The sequence below is a fragment of the Agelaius phoeniceus genome, chromosome 21 (assembly GCF_051311805.1).
Source record: "Agelaius phoeniceus isolate bAgePho1 chromosome 21, bAgePho1.hap1, whole genome shotgun sequence".
NCBI classification, from domain to species: domain Eukaryota; kingdom Metazoa; phylum Chordata; class Aves; order Passeriformes; family Icteridae; genus Agelaius; species Agelaius phoeniceus.
The window spans coordinates 10,687,176-10,706,659 of record NC_135285.1 but is presented as its reverse complement, the minus strand read 5'-3'; the positions used below and the strand labels follow the sequence as shown (position 1 = coordinate 10,706,659).

Genomic DNA, 19,484 nt, shown 5'->3' with positions numbered 1-19,484 from the left:
GTTTTTTTGTTTTGTTTTGGTTTTTTTTTTGGTTTTGTTTTGGTTTTTGGTTTTTGTTTTGGGTTTTTTTTTTTTGCCACAGAACCATTCCATTGCCAGCACGTCGGTTTGGGGTCGGTTTGGGGTCGGTTTTGGGTCGGTTTCGGGTCCGTTTCACGCAATTTGTACGGGCGGAACCCAACGCTCGGGCCGGGCCCCGCAGCGCCCCCCTGCGGCCGCCCCGCCCCGCCCTGTCAGGCCCCGCCCCTCTCTGCCCCGCCCCGCCAGGCCCCGCCCCCCAGCGCGCGGCCCCGCCAGACCCCGCCCCTCAGCGCGCGGCCCCGCCGCCATTTCGCTGCCCCGGAAGCGCTCGCGGCCCCCCCCCCCGTGCCCGGCGGAACATGGCGGCCGTGTCCGTGCTGCGCGCGCCCGCCGGCGGCTTCAGCTTCGACAACTGCGCTCGGTGAGGCCGGGAGCGGGACGGGGCCGGGGGTAGCGGCGCGGGGCCGGGGGGAGTGCGGGGGCCGCGGGGCCGGGCGGCGGAGGCGGAGGCGGCACCGTTCCGCCCGGCCCCACCGGCCCGCTGTGTTGCAGGAACTCGCTGCTGGAGGCCGAGCTCACCCAGAAGGGCCTGCGGGTGCCCGCGCCGCGCAAGACCGGCACCACCATCGCCGGCGTCATCTTCAAGGTGAGGCGGGTGGCCGCGAGGCCGGGCCGGGCCCGCGGCGGAGGCTCCGCGCTGCTGAGTCAGCCCCGGTGCGTGCCCGGCCGCGTCCCGGCCCCGTCCCGGCTCCCGAGCTGCCCCCGGAGGAGGTCGCGGCCTTGGGAATAATTCTCCCTTCCTGCAGGATGGCGTCGTCCTCGGAGCGGATACGAGAGCGACTGAGGGGATGGTTGTTGCTGACAAGAACTGTTCCAAAATACACTTCATTTCCCCTAATATCTAGTAAGTGTTACAGTGCTTTGTTGGGTAGTAAATTATTTATTTGGTATGGTATTGCATATTGTGGGTACCGGGGCTTTTAGCAGTGTTCTTTACTAAGAGCAAATATTAAGCTTTCTTTCAAAATGATATTTTATTAGCAAGGCTTGGGGCTTCCTGGTATTCCATTTACACTTAAGCAGGCTCTCTTGTTTCACACTCTCTGTGCAAGAACTTAATTCCCTCAATTTTACAATGAGAAAGTTTCTGCTTGTCCCCTGAAGCACGGAGGTTTCTGTCTCCTTTTCCTCACTTGCTGATCCCGTTCCTCAGCTGCTGCGGTGCGGGCACAGCTGCAGACACCGAGATGACCACTCAGCTGATCTCCTCCAACCTGGAGCTGCACGCCCTGTCCACGGGTCGACTCCCACGAGTGGTCACTGCCAACAGAATGCTCAAGCAGATGCTCTTCAGGTAACTGAGGGGTTTCTTGTTTATTACCCGTGCTGGTAAAACCACCAGATAATGCTTAAAGAGTGTCCTGTCTCAGCCTGCTTGACCTTCATAACAAGACTTCAGGAAAGATTTCATAATTGCTCTTTGTTTCATGAGCTTCTTAACTGAGATGGAAGAGAAATGGAGTCTGTGGTGTTTTACAGAATTGTGTGATGTAGTGATCACACAACAGAAATAGAAGGGTATTAATTTAAAACATAATCCCACCCGTGAAAACTGCTGTGTATCCTTGTGGTGGGAAGGCTGGACCAGTAACAGAGTAATGTGCAAGCTTATAAAGCTGGGAGTGATTTGCAATAGAATCACTGCCTCAGAAGGTCTGCTGGACACTGAAATAAGCCATAAGCTGGTGAAAGCAGCCTGTTCAGTGCAGAGCTGTACCTGCTGGTTGGGGAGCAGTTCCCAAGCCCTGTATGGTGTTGAACAGCCCCAGCTGAGCCCTGAGCCTCAGACTCACAGACAAACGTTGCTCCCAGGTACCAGGGCTACATCGGGGCCTCGCTGGTGCTGGGGGGCGTGGACGTGACGGGCCCCCACCTGTACAGCATCCACCCCCACGGATCCACCGACAAGCTGCCCTACGTCACCATGGGTGAGTGCTGCTGCGGGGCCAGGGCAGGCAATGCCTCACATTGCTACCTACAGCGGTTTTAGTCAGAGCTCCTTGTGTGCTGGGAGCTGGGTGGGCATCAGACCACAAAGATAAAGTTGTACCTGGGTTTATAAGGCAGGTGCACTGTTCTGTTTCCTCACAAACATGGGCTGGGATAAAACTCAGCTGCCAGGAAACTGATATTGGGAACATTGCTCTGTGTGATTTCACTTGGGGAACTTGTGTATTGTTTGGAAGACTTGGGTTATTTTAAAAGGAAGCTTGTGTTTGGTAGAGCCACGGGAGTGTAAGGGAAAGTTCAAATAAATGTATCAGCTAATCTGAAAACAAAGTGTGTCAGATTAGCAAATCAGCCTATGCCTGGTGCAGCTTTTGAGCTGCTTCTGTGGTGGGAAAATACACATTTATGGATTGTCATTAATATTCTCTGTTTCTGGCTGGCATCTTTGGCTGGAACAGCTGCTCGGGAGGCGGCGGAGGTTCCAGTTTCCGCGGGTGGCGGTGTAGCGAGGCCGGCCTGATGAACGCCCGCAATTAGCGGGGCCGGGCCGGGCGCTGCGGCGGCCGCTGGGTGGCGCCGGCGGGCCGGGCACGGCGGGCAGGGCGCGTGACGTCATCGGGGGCTGGGAGGGCTGTGGGGCCGCGGAACCGGCCCGAACGAGGCCATGGAACCGGGCCCAACGGGGCTGTGGGGCCGCGGAACCGGCCCGAACGGGGCTGTGGGGCCGCGGAACCGGCCCGAACGGGGCTGTGGGGCCGCGGAACCGGCCCGAACGAGGCCATGGAACCGGGCCGAACGGGGCTGTGGGGCCGCGGAACCGGCCCGAACGGGGCTGTGGGGCCGCGGAACCGGGCCTCGGAACGGGGCCGAACGGGGCCTCGGAACGGGGCCGAACGGGGCCTCGGAACCGGCCCGAACGGGGCCGCGGAACCGGGCCTCGGAACGGGGCCTCGGAACGGGGCCTCGGAACGGGGCCTCGGAACGGGGCCGAACGGGGCCTCGGAACCGGCCCGAACGGGGCCGAACGGGGCCGCGGAACCGGCCCGAACGGGGCCGAACGGGGCCGCGGAACCGGCCCGAACGGGGCTGTGGGGCCGCTCTGCTCTCCGCACATGCTGGCTTTCCTGCCTCAGCTTTCCTTCCTCAGTTTTCCTGCCTGTCGGGAAATGCTGGCAGCTCCTCTTTCTCTCCACAAAAATAGCACGGTAGCAGACTTAAGTTCAAACGAGGGGGCAGTAGAATATCAGAGGGTTAAGTTTCGTGTAGCTTAAGCTTCGTTTTGCTGCGGGCGGTACCAGGTGTCTGCGGTGCCCACGTTCTTTTTGGCCACGCTGTCAGACAAAGCCCTTCTCAGCATCAGGGTCCTTTACCTTCCCACCCCTGGTGCACTGACACTGCCTCCAGTGACCAGCATCTGTTTTAGTAAAAAATTAGGTAATGCATATAGGTGAAAGATAGAATCGAGACAGCCCAAAAACTATGACAAGTGAAATTTAAGATAACAGTTGGAAATGTATTTCAGTCTTACTTAGACTAATCTATTGGTTTTTGGGGTATTTTGTCCCAAATGTTCGAAAGGCGGTTTATTAAATCGGGGAAGTGTGTTTGGCCAGTTAACTTCTGGAAATTAAATAGGAAAGGTGATTGAGAAGTTGAGTTTTATTTTGGTGTGCTGGTCTGTCTGGATGGACAGTGGTGTCCCACCTTGCAGGAGAGATTTAAAGGGTACACAGTGCTTACTCAGGAGCGAGAACATCAAATTAAACTGTTTATGCTGACAAAGGACAAAATTGGATTTCAGCAAACGATGCAAGATTGTCTGATTGCTTGGCTTGTCTAGGAAAGCTTCTGGCCAAGGCTTTTAATGAAATGCATGCATAAAATTAAAGCACTTGAAGTGTGTAGTTGAGCTTTCGGAAGCCGGCGGAGTGCTCAGGAGTCTCTGGTGGCTGGAGCTGCTCCCCTGGTGCCAGTGGTGCTTCATATTCATAAATCAGCTCTTCATTGCAGTGGCAGTGTCGTGCTGCAGAGCAAGAACTCCCACTGCTGGGAGCCAGCCCCCAGCCAGGAGCCACGCTGAAAAATGATCCCAGTCCAAGGGGCTGCCGAGATCACGGAATTCTTACCTGGGATGAGCAGCAAATTGAATAACAATCAGTGCCTGTGAATAAATGCCCTGTCACAGAGCCTTGGCAGTGATGGATGAGCAAGTGCTAAATGTTGCTCTCCTAGCTCTGCACATCCTCTGGTGTGGCAGCAAACAGGTCCTTGGGTGAGGAGATGGACTGTACCTGGCAATGAGAACTTGTCTTCAGTGAAGGCTCTGCTGAAAAGATCCAGGGCATCTGCTTTAGAAAAGCTCCTGCAGTTTTAATTCACAGTGAAAATTATTTTTGCTATGTATCAATAATTATCTTTCACTTAAAATCAATACTGAAGTGGCACAACTCTCTAGTGAAGACCAGATGGTATTGTTAGTTTATTAGAGTTGCATACAGAAAATTTAATGCTTTGGTTGGGAAAAATCAGGAAATGACCAGTGTTACTTAAAGAAGAGAACAGTAAATTCTCTTATCATTTCATAACTTCCCTGGTTCATACTGAAAAGCATTTGCCTCAGAGTAGTTCAGCTTCTGTAGTTCTGTAGAATTTGTTTGCAGTCAATATTTTTATGTATGTAGATATTAGATTAATGCTTCCTGAATATTTGGTTCTGAAGTAGCTTACTGAAAATATATGCAAAGTAAATTCTTTGGAATTGAGATGGCATTTTTTACTTGATGTTAAGTGTAAGCATTCTTAGCAGATAGATGGGTTTTAAAGATCTGAATGGATTTTTTCCTGAGTGCTATATAATACAAATAAATTATGACTTTGCTAATTATCCTTATGACACATTATCAGATGGCTTTCCTGGAGGTTTTAATGGATTTGAGCTTGAACTGCTGCTGAATCTGAACTGGTAGTGGCTCAAATCAGTTACTGTGTGTATGAGGTGGGGAATCCATCCCAAGTTAATGGATGGTGTTTTGCTGTGTTTGGATTTTGTCCTTCTCCAGACTTTATGTTTGGGAATTGTGAAGCTTGTTTCTGCATAAAGGCAAAGCATGCTTGTTAAAAATGAATTATTGGTGGGCACTGAGTGCACGGACAAGAGAGCAGCTGTTTCCCCACACACAAACAAGTTCTCCATAGACCCTTAATATCCAAGTTTTCTGTGTTTTTATAGGAGCTGCAATAAGAAAACCGTGCTTGCAATGTTTACTTAAGTTGCCAGTTTTATTGCCCACTCTCCTGTCACAATGCAGCTTTCAGGAGGCAGCTGGAGAGGCTGGAACATTGTGGGGCTGTTTGGAAGGCCAGTGGGGTGGGACAGGGACAGGGATGCTTGCCTGGGCTGGGAGGCTTTTGCTAAGGGAAATTTTAAATGTAGGCTTGTTTAGGATTTATAAGCACTAGAGAAAAAATGAAGCGAGTCTATTCAGCTGTTCCAGCTTCCTGTTCTGCTAGAACCTCCTTAGGATCTTGGGTTTCTGATGTAAATGTCTACATGGAGGTTTAATTAAGTTAAGACTTTAAACAACTCTTTGAAAATTTACATTTTAGGACTGTCTGGATTTATTTATTTAAGGTTGATAGTAGATTTGGCATTTATTTGTGTCTCGGTAACATAGTGAGATAAATAATTAAGTGTAATTCTTTATGTATAAAGGATTTCATGCACTGTAACATAAAATTCTCCCTGCTTTTTCCTTTTTCTGTTTTTTGTCTTTAAGTTACTGATTTCCTGCCCATAGTTCTTTTGGGAACTTCTTTTTTAAAGGAGCTGGAGGAATTCAGCATGAGCCATGTATGCAATTGTGTTATCAATAATCTTTTGTCACTAGAAGTTTTAAGAAATTAAGATCACTTTTCCCCAACTAAATAGCTAATGTAGTAATTTTGGTCAGATATTACATTGTGAGCTTTCTTTTTTTTTTTTTTTTCACTTTTTCTGGTCTTTGTAATCTGATTTTGTGAACCTTTCCCCAGGAACAGGGTTGTTTTCCAGCTTTGAGGCTCCCCACTCAGCTCATGGTCGGCCTTCATTTGGGAATAGCACGAATGTGCGCTTGGTTTGAGACCATAGCCCAGATTTTTTTTCCCCTCTCATTAGAAATATTCCTATATAATTCCAGAAGAATTATTATTTTATTGTTCAGGTTCCTTTATTTGTTTTGGCACATGCTTTATTTTGACCTTGTTTGAAGGGTCAGTAAAACTCCTTTTATTTGTGATTTGTTCTGTGATATCAGCTGTTTGCATCAGCAGTTCAGTTTTGCTATTAGTTGCTTTAAAATCGTCTTTATTCTCAGTTTCAGCATTTAAAAAATGGGGTTGTGTATTGCTCCAAGGTGTAAATGAATAGTCATTGCCAGCAATACAAGTGCATACTTAGAGTGTCCTACTGCTTTTAGATGTGATGTATTTGGTACTGTAAAGGTAATGATCCTCAACCACAGCAATATTCTGTAACAGGAATATCTGTCATATTCATCAGGATTACCATGTTCATTGATTTGTGTCTGTAAATCTGCTGTTTCAACCCTTTAAATTTGATCTATAATTGGACCTCCTTAAATGGTTCAGCTAAGGTAGTCTGTATTTTCTCAACAGTGTCACTGTCAGCTTCTCCTTTTTCATTATACATTCAGCAGACTTGATAAAATCAGCAGGACACCTCATTTGAAACTGTTTAATCGCTGCCTTTTGCTTTCACTAAACCATTGAGGTGGTCAAGCGATATACACAAATCATTTTAAATAGGAAATATGGCTTTCTCTGTGACCCAGCTAAACAGATAGCACTATGCAAAACAAGTTAAAAAGTAATAAATGCCAAAAAATCTTCTAATTGGAGTAAAAAATTGCAGCTAACTTTATTCACTCCCCAAAAGTAGCGCTCTCTGAAATATGGGTAGGGCCACCGACAGACAAGAAAATCTTCCTGAAGGCTCACTCTTTCTGAACAAAGCAAGTTTACAGTTTCAAATAGTGCCATCCTGCTTTTTGTGTACAAATGTGACAAAAAGAACATTTATAAGCCTGCAGTCACAGTGCTTTGGGCAGAGATGGCTCCTGTTCCATCACTGCACTTGTACTTGGTCCTTTCTGGAGAGGAACGTTCAACTTGTGGCTTTGTCTCTGGCACTTTGTTCAGCTGTTATTGCTCATTATTGTAAGAATAATGGCACAGAGCAGGAGCACAATTAACTGTTTAACTGCAGGGGAGATCTGCTGGTGGCAGCAGCCCCTGCCCTGTCCCACTGCTGGGCTGCTCATCCAGCCTTGGAGCCATCTCCTCTCCCCAGCACCCCTCAAAGAGGGGCAGGCACGGACGTGGGGCGGGAGGGATGGAGGAGCAGTGACTGCAAACTGTGGCACTCCCCTAACTCTCTGTTTCTAACCCCATTTTTGTACCTTATGTTCAAGATGGTAGGGAGGAAAGGCTGTCAGGATGGGCCTGTGCCCAAAGCTGTACCCCCAGGATTAAATCGGGTTCTCACTTAGTGTAGACGCTGTACAGTGCAGAGGAAGCTGTGGTGGGCTTGGTTTGGTTTGTGCTGATGAAATTACTGTATTTTTCTCTAAAAAGTTGCCATACCTAAATGCACTGGCTGAAGGGCTGTCCTGGTGTTGTCACCACAGGTTCTGGATCGTTGGCGGCCATGGCAGTGTTTGAAGATAAATTCAAACCCGACATGGAGGTGAGTCCTGCGTTTTTAAACCTCAGCCTTTCTTCTCGCAGCAATCCTCATCATCATGAGAATTTAGGAGGTTCCAAACTCTAAAAAAGGTAAATATGCTCTAGTGTTGCTGCACTTAAAATGTACTAATGTCAGCTTTCTGCAAAGCTGTAAAAATTGATGGGTAAAATCAATAAATTTGCAAGAAGCTGTATATACGTATGGGAAAATGTGCGATTTGAATGTAGGTGAAGGCTTTAAAAACATACAGCTTACTGGTTGTAGTTTACTTCAGCAATTTACCTGCCCTTGCACAGTCAATATTTTTGTTTTGCTGTCCCTCTGTCCTTCTCTCTCAGTCTTGAGAAGAGAATGCATCTAAAAGTCTTCAGATGCTCCTCATTTTTGTAATGCAGCTGCTGTGGGTGATTTCCTCCCCCTGAAGTGCACTGTGGTTTCAGGTGATGGTCCTGTAAATCCACAGTTCTTTTCTACAAAGCTGGTAAATGAAGTTTGAAATGTGAGGTGGTCTCCTGTACCTTGGTACATCTCCTGACAAATCACAGTGTGCAATTCCAGCAGATTTTGTAAAAAGCAGTCAACTGCCCCACCTTGTTTTGAGAAGTTTGCCATTAGTTAATTGCCTCAGCATGAGTAAAAAGCAGTTTTCCAGTTATCCCTCTCCTGTCAGTACCTAAGCAAGAGTTGTAGGTGTGCAAAGTTAGGGACACACAGTGGGATCAGGATGGCTGTGATTTGGGCAGCATCTGAAGATGCTGGACTTCTGGCCTCAGGTATATTTACAATTGTTATCAGGAATACTGGACTATGTTTAATAGGCTCCCAAGTGTCTCTGGGAAGGATCCTCACACCAGATGGCTGATAGAGCCATGAGAGAGAGGAAGACTCTGTTGTTCCCTGTCCCCTGGTGCTGCTGCAGGAATGAGAGTTCCCTTGTGCAGCCTCCTGTGTGACTGAGCACTTGGCACGTGTGCCATCCACTGCAACCATGGGCTGCAGTCCCTGGGAGCAGCAGCTCCTCTTCCCAAGACACAAACGTCAAAGAGCTGTGCTGTGGAACTAAAGTTTTCATTTATTCTCCAGCTAGCTTTCAAGCTTAGATTTTAAGTCATTTCTTGTGTTAGAGCAACCAAAAAAGGCACCAAAAACTGGTAAATCTCTAAATTTTCCTATTTCGAAAGGTCACCCTCATTAAACTGTCTTCACACACAACCATAAGTGGCAGCAGATAGTCACTTCTAACAGGCATGGAGAAATGCAGCCTACCAATTTGTTGAAATAGATATTTAGATCTTTGAGACTTGCATGCACCTTAACCCTTCCTTTGGTTTTCCTGGATAATCTGTTATCTAGTAACAGTTCAGGAATTGTATCAACCATGCCAACAAAGTTTCATGTGATAAAGTTCAATGGTACTCTTAAACACTTCCTCATATTCTGTTATGGCTGTGAGTTTGTATTTACATTCTAAGTCAGATGTGGGATTTTTTTTTCAATTAATTAATAAAATAACAAATATTTCAATTGAAATGAATCCAAATTAAATCTGAAATATGCTATGTATATTTTACATAAAACTGGCTACAAAATGGCAATGAAGATAAAATTGCTGGAGATTCATTTAATAAAATTGGTAGAAAATTATTATTTTTCTGTCAAAATCAATGCTCCTTTCTTTTGCACTAATTGTCAGAATAGCTTGCTAGGGCTACTGGAGGGTAGTGGTGTGCTTCAAGACCATCACATCACAGAAAAATGATTCAAAGGCAAACTGTCCTGCACCCTCTGGTATCAACTTGCAAATTAGCATCTGGAATGTAATTAAACAAGCTTAATGAAAGTAGCAGCTGAATACTACTGGAAAAGACAATCAGCTTTTTTGCCTCTGATATATATTCTGTACTATTGAAGCTGATCACCAAACACATCGTGTGAGCACAGTTAAAAAAAAATTAGCATTTATTTGAAGAATAGGAACTGTTTTTCATTCTGTTATGCTTTTGGCATGCACTGGTGTCCCAGGAGAGCCGTGCCACAGCAGATAGTGCACAATATTTATAAATCCATGACAGGCAATAATAGCAACTTGAAAAATTCTTTTGCTAGAATTTCAAGTTGAGAGCTGCCAAAAGCTGAGAGGATCAAATCTGCAGTGGCAGCTGCTGTGCCCTACAGTTAGAATTGTAGACTTTGAAGATGCTCAACTAAAAAAAAATAAAAAAATAATAAAATAAAAAAAGACTGCAGGCTTAGCCAATTTTTGCAGGTTTCTAGAGCCCTGGCTCTCTGTCTTTTGAAGATGAGTTGCTGAAGCTTCTCCCAGTGCCTGAGGCATGCTAACACCAGCAGGATGTGTTTTTTTCCATAGACTTAGTGTGTCTTCAGATTTAAGCAGCACATGTGTTATCAGTGCCAGCTGTGATGGTCCTTCCCTGGCTGCAGTGCTGGGAGAGGATCTTTACCCCCATCCTTCAGGGGAGCTCTGGAGATGGAGGCACCGCCCCCGAGTGCCCCTCGTGAGCTGATTTATGAGGCAGGGTCTGTTTGTGGGGAGGGAGTGCTGGCCTCCAGAGGAACCATTATAGATCGCTGAGGATGGGAGCACTTTCAGCCCTGAAGGCCTCTAGATGCTTCAAAAATGTAATGCCAAGCACCTAACTACTGTGGAACAATATTAATCTGTCATGTGGGCAGCTATAGATCTGCTTTAAAAAACGTAAGTGGAAGAGCAGCACATCTAATGGAGCGTTTCCAGCTTAGATCTTTCATTGGAGCCAATTTTTCTTCCAATAGAGCCGCCACTGGTTTTAAACCTTACAGTCATTTTGTAAATGCACTTGTGCCTTCTGGTGTTAAACAATAGTGAAGAAATACTTTGAGTCAGTGGATATGGAAAGCATTGTGAGCTGGGGAAAAAAGTCTACAGTATTAAATGCTGGAATTCTGCATTTATGTATCCTGTGGTGGTTGAATTCCTCAGGAGATGGGGAGGGGGATATATTTTCTTCTGGTATTTGATTTCTGCTGTTTGAAAAGTAGAAGCATTTTGTCTATAGAATTACTTGATGCTCAGTGGGGCTACGTTGTAGACTTCTTGTTTAAGCAAGGAAAGGCTGCTTGTAACTTCATTTCTTTTCTGTATTTCATCAAAACAACCAGGTTTAATAAAAAGAGGGTGCAAAAGGAAGAGAATCAGAAGCCTCAGAAAACAGAACTTTTGCAAAGAAAAGAAAGTAAATCTTGGAGTAGCAAGTTAGGAGCAGAACAGGTGGAAGACAGGAAATAAGAGACAGTCTGGCAGATACTTAATTATTTCTAGGATAGATCACCACAAAGGTGTGAGATGATACTTACAGGCATTTCAACCATTTCTTAAGTGTGGCAGGAAATCAAGTGGTGCTGAATAAAAACAAAAATACCCTGGAGGGTAAGAAAGATGAATAAGAGAGGACTGTTGTGTGTTCCACATGGAGCACAGACCTCTCGGTGCTGCAGCAGCTGTGCTGTCCCAAAGCCTGCAGCTGGCTGTCTCCTAGTGTGCCTCAGTGACCACTCTGCACTGGGGGCTTTGGCTCACCTGCTTGGGTGGGACCTGCAGGGGCTGGGAGCCATCTGGTGAGCAGTTTGGCAGGCAGGTTTGGGTGGAGTGGTTTTTGAGGCACTTCTGAGTAGCCCCTAAGCCGTAAGTGAAGTAGCTGAGGAACAGAGAGCTTTCCTCAGGATGCTCCATGTGCTCTGGGATCTTTGCAGTATCGAAATGCAAAGTAGCCTAATGCAGCTTTTGCTGTGCATCTCTAATTCCAGTAAAAAAATGCATCAGGCACACTACAAAATGTGAAAACATGTAACTTCCATTTTTCAGCAGCTGACACATAGATCCTTCAAATATTCCTGTGCTCACATTTCCTACCGTCCCTCAATATGGGAGAATTATTTTTGTTTATTAACTAGTGACAACAATGCTGAGCTATTTTTGGGACCTGTCACGAGTCTCTAATCTGCAGCAGCGGTTGTCTCCGCGGCCCTGGTGCGTGTGACAGGGTGGGAGCAGTGACAGGCTGCAGATGAGCCCGCTTCATTAGCCATGGTGATCAGCTCTGGGCTCAGGTGTGGCAGCCGCGCTGATCCCCAGCTGACACTGCTGCCTTAATGACTCTGCAGGACGGGCACCACTTGCTGGGAGTTTGTGGGCTCCACTCTGGCAGCAGACAATGGAGATCAAGCCAGACTATGGAGTTAGGCTGGAGAGCCTGCCTGAGATACTTGAACCCCCGTTGGTGTCAAACACGGAATTAAGTAAATGGGGGAGGGAGATGAGACGAAATCTGACTTGGTGAGCAAAAATCAGGACTTTGTGTTTCTGTGCCTGTGTATTTCATTATCCGGTGACAGCAACTGAGGCTGTTAGTGGCAGCATCTTCACTCCTTGCTGCCAGAGCTTGTGGCACTGCAGTTTTCAGCTTTCCTGACATAGCTGTGTTTGTGTCTCCTGGAGACAGGGATTTCCATGGGTAAATATCAGGTCTTAGTGCATACAGTCAGCCAGAAAATAAAGGCTTATCATACCTGTTTCTTATTCTTAGGTTAGATCACAATTATCCCGTGGCAGCCTGGTTTCTGCCTGACACGTTGGACAGTTTGTATTGTTTTCATCATCTTTCACAGAACTGTGCCGTGGATCAATTTCCTTTGTGGAACTAGTGTTAAACAGGAAATCTGGGCTGATTTGGGATATGCCAGCTAGGTGTGCTCTGGCATGGCTGGGATTGCAGCATAGGTGTTTTGTGGGGTGCTTTCTGAAGGAGTGAAAGCCTGGTTTGTGTGCTAAAGTGGCTGGGACACTGCCGGCAGCACCAGTCTGAGATCCCAGAGATACCCAGCAGTGCTGCCTTCCAGTTTGCTGATTGCAGACTGTATCAAGGGAAATAAATGTTACCTTTGTGTAAATTGGGCCTTGCTGCATGTCAAAGAGCAACAATTTCTTCACCTTTATGAAAGTAACACTTAAACTTTGTCCGTAATAATGTAGACAAGCTGGCCAGAAGCAGAGCGCTGTGTTAAGGGATCATTTCACTGCACAGGGTAGGGGAAGGACAGGTAATTATTTTTGATGCATTTCTCAGGAGCAGGTGTTCCAGTTTAAATTGTTCCAGTTTGTATATCTCCCATAACTGCAGAACACAGGCAAAATGTCCTGGCAGATATTTCACATGGCACGCAGCCTGAGCGCTGCTCCCGTGGCGAGGCCGGCGGGGCTGAGGGCAATTGCTGCGAGGGAGAGGGGAGGAGGAGGAGGAGGGAGCCAGCCTGGCCTTTATGGAGCATTTTGGTGTGTTAGGAAGGATATATTACCAGAGGGCCCAAAGCTTCTTCTCCAAATAAAACATTGACCTTCATTCCCTTCCATCCTTTTGTCAGAGGTAAAGCAATGGTCAGATGGGCAGAGTTTGCTTTATTTTAAGCCAGACGTGTTATTGCTTGATATTAATTTTTTTATATGCAGTAACATAAAATAACTTTAAGTGTAGTCTTTTGCAGGGTTTGCATATCTGGGTGGCTGAGGGTCGGTGTGTTACTGCAGAGCAGCACAGAGGGGCCAGAGGAGGAGCTGCAGCCTGGCAGCATTTACAGCTCTGGTGTTGTTAAGCCAGTTCCAATTTTGAGAATCAGTTCCCTAAAATCCCAAGAACTTTACTAAGTGATGGATTGAATGAGTTTTTGTAATCATTCTTAGTTCAGAGAATGGGAATAGTGTTAGAAGAAATCCCATAGTTGTGAGAAGAGCTTGTAATTTAATTCTGTGCCATCGGAAATATGGATTGTACTAATCCCCGTGTAGGGAATGACATACAGCAACTAATGTTATTGAATAGTAGTTCCGATCATATAAGTTTCTTGTCTTGGCAGGTAATTTGGCATAAATTGTTAATGTAAATCCAGGTTAGTGGGGAAGACATTATTTTACTAAAAAAGATAAACTGCTGATTAATTCAGTATAGAACTCAATTACAAATTGAAAGTGTCTCTGCGGGACGCCAGTACCCTAAAGACAGCAGATGTTGAATTGATACTCCAGCATATTTCACCCTGGTATGAAATATTAACGTGGTTTATTATAGTGATGGTGTGTGATATCAGAGAGGGGGTGGGGATGAGCCTGCGCTCACAGGCAGCTTCCTCAGAATGGGGAAAAACTGGAGAAGAATTACCAGGGACTACTGAGCTGTGTATTTGAAAGTTCTTAGCAGAAGATGGTTAGAAAAATAAACATTTAGTGACACTTCAGTCACAGTGAATCCAAACATAAAACACATAGATCTAATTTTAAAAAATTGTAAAAAGAGACAAGTTGGGTCATTCCTTATTCTGAGGCAGCACTGGAAATGCTCTTTTTTGGGGGGAGACTTGTTAAACCCGAGTGGTTTAAAGGACACATGCCAGCCCCTTTCCTGACAGCCATACCAAATCTGTTCTTGCTGCTGGAGCCTTCCTGCCTCCCTTACAAGAAACAGAAAGTCCTTGGCCTCTCAGGTTTGTTCTCTTTGGACTTAGAGCAGACTTCAGCATCTCTTCCAGGTACAGACCGATCTCCACCCCAGCCCCTCACTCCCCATACGCTGCTGATTCTCTTCCAGACTCTAATTATGCTCCTGTAGGTGCTTATGTCCTTCAAGAGGTATTGCTTTCTACCCCCGAATTCCCAACACTCCTTTATTGATTTATTTTTTGTTGCCATTGTCCTTCCTGAAGCTTCTGATGTTTTTTTCTTCCCTTCTCTTCCCAAAAACTCTTGGGGATTCTCATTTTAAGTAGTATCAACTTTTTATATGATAGTATTTGAAAAAATCTCATTGTAAAAGACTGTTATGGTAAGTATTTGCATTTGTTTATTCTTACAAAAATACTTGTTTATGTTGATATTGTACTGATCGTGCATTGCATTTCAAATCTTTCTAAGAATTGCTTTGGGGAACTGCACAATGTATTGCATCTCTAACAGCATCCTGGTAACCTGCAGAAGGGATTAATTTTATTTTGGTAAGAGAAAAAAAAATCAGGAATTTCTAATGTTTTAAAATCTGGAAAAGACATCTCCTGTTTAACTTGCTTGTGAAGTTACAAAATGTGAGGAAATAGTGTTCACAAAGCCATTCCAGCTGCTTCCTTTGCTGCTGGAGCGTAATGATAAAATTGTTTACAGGTTATTAGTGAAGACAGTATTAATACAATGTAGAAGTAGCCTCATCTCCTGTAGGAAAGTCTCTTTTTTCCTTCAGTAGCACTTGAAATTTGGAAATTGCTCAAGTGAGAAGAGAAAGTTGATCCAAGTCATATAGAAGAATAATGTGTAAAAGTTGCTCCTTGGTGCTGTTTGGGACTCGTGGCACAGCAGCTGTGAGAGGCAATCCATCAGCTCTGAGTGTCTGCAAACTGCAACTCTCCAGATAACAGGTTTAAAGTAAAGATTTAATACAGCCTCTATCTGCTGTGATGTTGCAGTGACAGTTTAAAACTCATTCTCTAAATCTCAGCAGACTTTATAGCCAGCAGTGGGCCCATATAAAGCTTAATGGCATTACAACACATAAATCATCTTTTAAAGATGCTACCAGTAGCGCCAATATTAAATGCAGACAATTGTCTGCGTTATAAATAATTTATCAAACAGCGTTTCAGATGAGCCTTCCATGCTGAGTTATTTATTTCAGCCCTTGCTGCCCTGTTCCTCAGGCAGCCCTTGGCAGTCCCTGCAATGCTGTGGTCAGTGTAATGAAGCTGTCCCACGGCTCAGCCCTGCTGACCATTGCAGCGCCGCCGCCAAGCGCTGCCGTTTGTCAGGCGCGGGTAAATGGAGCTGCACATTGGAGCCAGGGGACACATTGTGGGCTCTGGGATGGGGACAGACAGATCACCCCATAAAGTGCTGCTTGTCACCGCTGCCTCGCCGTGCACTTCATCACTCGGCCGTAATCTCATTTAAGGAGCACTGGGGGCCCCACAGGAGGATATTCCCAGTTAGCTTGGTCTTTGCGACCATAAAGCACGAAGTGCTCCTTTTATATACTCTGAACTTTTAGGGTTTTTTAAGATTAATTATTATAGTGACTCATTGAGGGCCCTGTACTTGAGACTGTGTCAGCACTTTCCTGCTAACCCCTTATTTTGTGACTGTAAGTAGCAGTCCTTGCTGAACTCCGTGCAGGATCACTGTAAGGAATACTTGGGGTTTTTCTTGTGGCTGTTCTGTTCAGCTTTGTAAACTGTCAGAAGAGTAGCAGGAAGCAGCACTGAGGCAGGGTTTTCTAATGACAATTACTCCATGTTCACAGACTGAGCTGCACTGTGTCAGTGAAGGAGCTGAGGTTACAGCCTGGGCTCTCTGTGCAGCGGCTGCCTCAGTGCAGTTACAGCTCAGCTCTTCCAACTGCACTTTATTGGGTATTTTTCAACTATTTTGATAATGTGATAGAATACATTTTTAAAGCAAATCAGATTTGAATTAGAGGAGTCTGTGAGGTTTGCAGTGTTGACTTAAAAGGATTCAATTAAAAGGAGGAGTGAACAAACTCCACCCATCTGCTATAGTTTTCCTAAGCTACTTTTCTTACACCTAACCCTCATATAGATTAAAATTACTCTGCTTTTGCTACCACTTAGTTCTTAGACCTACACATACTTCTTTGGTTTATTTACTTTCACTATAGTACTAAAAACCTTTGTCTGCAACAAATTATTGACAGTCTTATATCAGTTAAGTGAAGAATTACTTGCTTGTCAGGATTTTATTGCCCAAAACACTGATGGAAAGGTTTTTTGGAAAGGATTATTTTTGCAGCATGGCTGTATTGTTCTAGTCAGCTTGGTAGGAAACGTAATTCAATGTATTATTTTTTATAAAGAGTAATAGTTGTGAAGCTGGGAGTGAAGTAAGAATTGCTGCTGTTCCTGTAGTTCAGTAGAGTCTGTGCCCTGCTGCCATGGCTTTTGGCACAGGAATGCTGCCATTCCCACTGTCCAGAGGGGCAGCAGGGAGTGGAGGGCAGGCCCAGGGCAGGCAGGGGGCAGCTGAGCTGGTTTTGGCCTCCTTGAGCCGCACTCGGGGCTGGAGCAGCTGCAGCCGGGGCTGAGGCTCCAGGCACTGCAGCTCCTGGCACTGCAGCCCCTGGCACTGCAGCTCCTGGCACTGCAGCCCTGGCACTGCAGCTCCTGGCACTGCAGCTCCTGGCACTGCAGCTCCTGGCACTGCAGCCCCTGGCACTGCAGCCCCTGGCACTGCAGCTGTCACAGGGCAGGGCCTGGCACACACAGGCTGTGAGAATGAGGCACACTGGAAAATGCTGCATTTATCAAATTCAGTATTGACCCCATCTCTTGTTCCTGGTGTCTGGTGACAGAAGATTATTCCAAGGTGTGAAATAGCAGCAAAGCAGTGAGGAGGGAGCCTGGGAGCCTCAGCATCCCAGCAGGATCTGCTGGGTGAGCTGAGCAGCCACTGCTGCACAGCCTGGGGATGAGTCCACACCTCAGTGTCCATGGATGTGTGCCAGCCTCACTATTTGTGTACTGAAACAGGCAGCTCTAGTTTTCAAGTAAGTAACACACCTTTGAGAGAAAGTAAGGGGTCCACATTCTGTGGTTTGTACTTTCTAGGCTACTGAAAAGATTTGTGTATGTATATGATGTATGCATATATCCATATACATATTTATATGTTTTCCTTGCATTCTGACCCTTTGGCAGGTGACAGGGGCACAGGCTCAGTGGAGCTGAGGGTGCAGGATGTCCCCTTGCTGGGCAGGGCTCTGCAAGGCCAGTGCCATGGCAAGGGTGCAGGGCTGGGCTGAGGAGCTCTGGCAGTGAAAACATTTCCTTTGACACAATTTAAAATGATACATCAAGAAAGGTTCCAGCAGGAGCTGAGGCCATGGCAGATGGTTCCTGATGGCCCCGAGTGTGGCACTTTGCTGGTTTGGAATAGCCCCAGCCCTGGCCGGGAGCTGCAGAGGGAACCAGTGCTGCTGGAGAGGCTGCCAGTGCCATCAGTGCTCCCCAGGCCTCCAGAGCAGCACCAGGCATGTGGTACTGCTGAGGGGGAATGTGATCTTACAGATCTGGTGTAATAGTCTAATGGCTGTTTTGATGAATTTGAAATGTTTCTGTGTAAAAGATACTCCTGAGTGCTGTTGTGTAATGTGGGCACTGTTGCACTCGGGTTGCCTCTAACTAGTAACTGTGTCTTGGTTAGATCCATTACTGTAGCAAAAGTTCCTCTTTTGTTTCCCTTCAGTGGTACAAAGGTAACCAATCTCAGCATTTTGGCTGCAGTACTGGCGATTGGAGGGTTTGGTGCATCATTTATTGTTCCAAGCTCAGCCTCCACAGGCACAGGGAGGCAGAGTCCTGGGAAGAGCCAGCACTGGGCATGGCAGCTTTTCTCCCTTCCCAGGAGGAGGAGGCCAAGCAGCTGGTGCGCGACGCCATCGCAGCCGGCATCTACAACGACCTGGGCTCGGGCAGCAACATCGACATCTGCGTCATCAGCAAGAGCAAGCTGGATTTCCTGCGGCCCTACGACGTGGCCAACAGGAAGGGGGACAGGTGAGTGGGCCTGAAGCTCTTGTGGGGTCCCTGCTCTGCCTCTTTCCAGTAATGCCCAGTTCTGTCAGTGTTCCCTGGCTGTAGAAATTTCAACTCAACAGTGCAAAGGAGCAGCTGTAGCAGCAGCTGAACAGAGGCAAATACATTGGTGGAATCATTCTAGAGTTGCCAAACATAAGTAAATTGCTTGTTCTTTGGTTTTTAGCACAAAGTCCCTCCCCACTTGGAGAGGCCACTGATTTCAATAACCTTTCCAGTTACGTGGCAGTGTTTTTGTGAGCAGTTTCCTGCAGTGCTGGTTTATCTGAAACTCTGTCAGTTATTGCAATCAGTATAGATTTTGCAGCAAGCACGGCTTCTTTACTTTGGACTTTTACAGGAAATGTCTAAAGCTGATCAGTTCTGAAAGTTTAAATGCAAGTTTTCCTCTGTACCATCTTCCAGACTAATTTTCCCCCATTTCTTTACTAGGTTTGGTAGGTACAAGTGTGAAAAAGGAACAACTGCTGTTCTCACAGAGAATGTGGCACACCTGGAGCTCGAGGTGGTGGATGAGACCGTGCAAACCATGGACACATCCTGAGCCTGGTGGGTGCTCAGAGAGCAGCTGGTGCAGAATAAAGAGGCTCTGCCCACTGTCTGTGTGTCTGTACCTGGTGCTGTTGCTGCTGCTTCTCCCTTCCTCCTTTAGAGCAGGTGAGGCTCGAGCAGCCCTGAAGGGCTCTGGGAGTGACCCTAAGGGGAATGAGCAGGTGAGAGCTGTGCTCCCCTCCAGGCACCCCCTGGCACTGGGGGCAGACAAGGAGCTGCTTTGTTACCTCACTCCAGGAACAAAACAGCAGGAGTAAAACTGCTCTGCAGAAGTCGAATTTGATCTGTTTTGATTTAATAGAATGTAAGAAAACAGAGAGCATTGGTGGTTCTGAATTGCTGCCCTCGCCCCCTCCAGCAGACGCTGCTCTCCTTCACTGCAGGTATCACTGCTCATCAGGGGATGGTGCTGTTACTGCTTCCCTGTTTGCTGTAGATACAGGGCAGATCCAGCCTCATTTTGAGTCTGATTGTCTTGTTATTCACCTCCACTTGGACCTTTAATACTGGACTTTCT

The 19,484-nt window shown here is 46.4% G+C and overlaps 1 protein-coding gene across 1 annotated transcript; it reads left to right on the top strand.

Moving 5' to 3' along the window:
- Positions 1-283: 283 nt before the first annotated feature.
- Positions 284-19,016, top strand: PSMB7 (proteasome 20S subunit beta 7). Its single transcript, XM_054646674.2, has 8 exons — positions 284-442; positions 574-667; positions 828-925; positions 1,235-1,375; positions 1,894-2,009; positions 7,719-7,777; positions 18,225-18,376; positions 18,848-19,016. The coding sequence occupies exons 1-8, from the start codon at positions 381-383 to the stop codon at positions 18,957-18,959; spliced, it is 834 nt and encodes a 277-aa protein (XP_054502649.1). The 5' UTR covers positions 284-380; the 3' UTR covers positions 18,960-19,016.
- The last annotated feature ends 468 nt before the right edge of the window (positions 19,017-19,484 follow it).

Coding starts and splice junctions, on each gene's coding strand:
- PSMB7 (XM_054646674.2), top strand. CDS start 381: ATGGCGGCCGTGTCCGTGCTGCGCGCGCCCGCCGGCGGCTTCAGCTTC. Junction 443..573: donor AGCTTCGACAACTGCGCTCG/GTGAGGCCGGGA, acceptor GCTGTGTTGCAG/GAACTCGCTGCTGGAGGCCG. Junction 1,376..1,893: donor CTCAAGCAGATGCTCTTCAG/GTAACTGAGGGG, acceptor CGTTGCTCCCAG/GTACCAGGGCTACATCGGGG.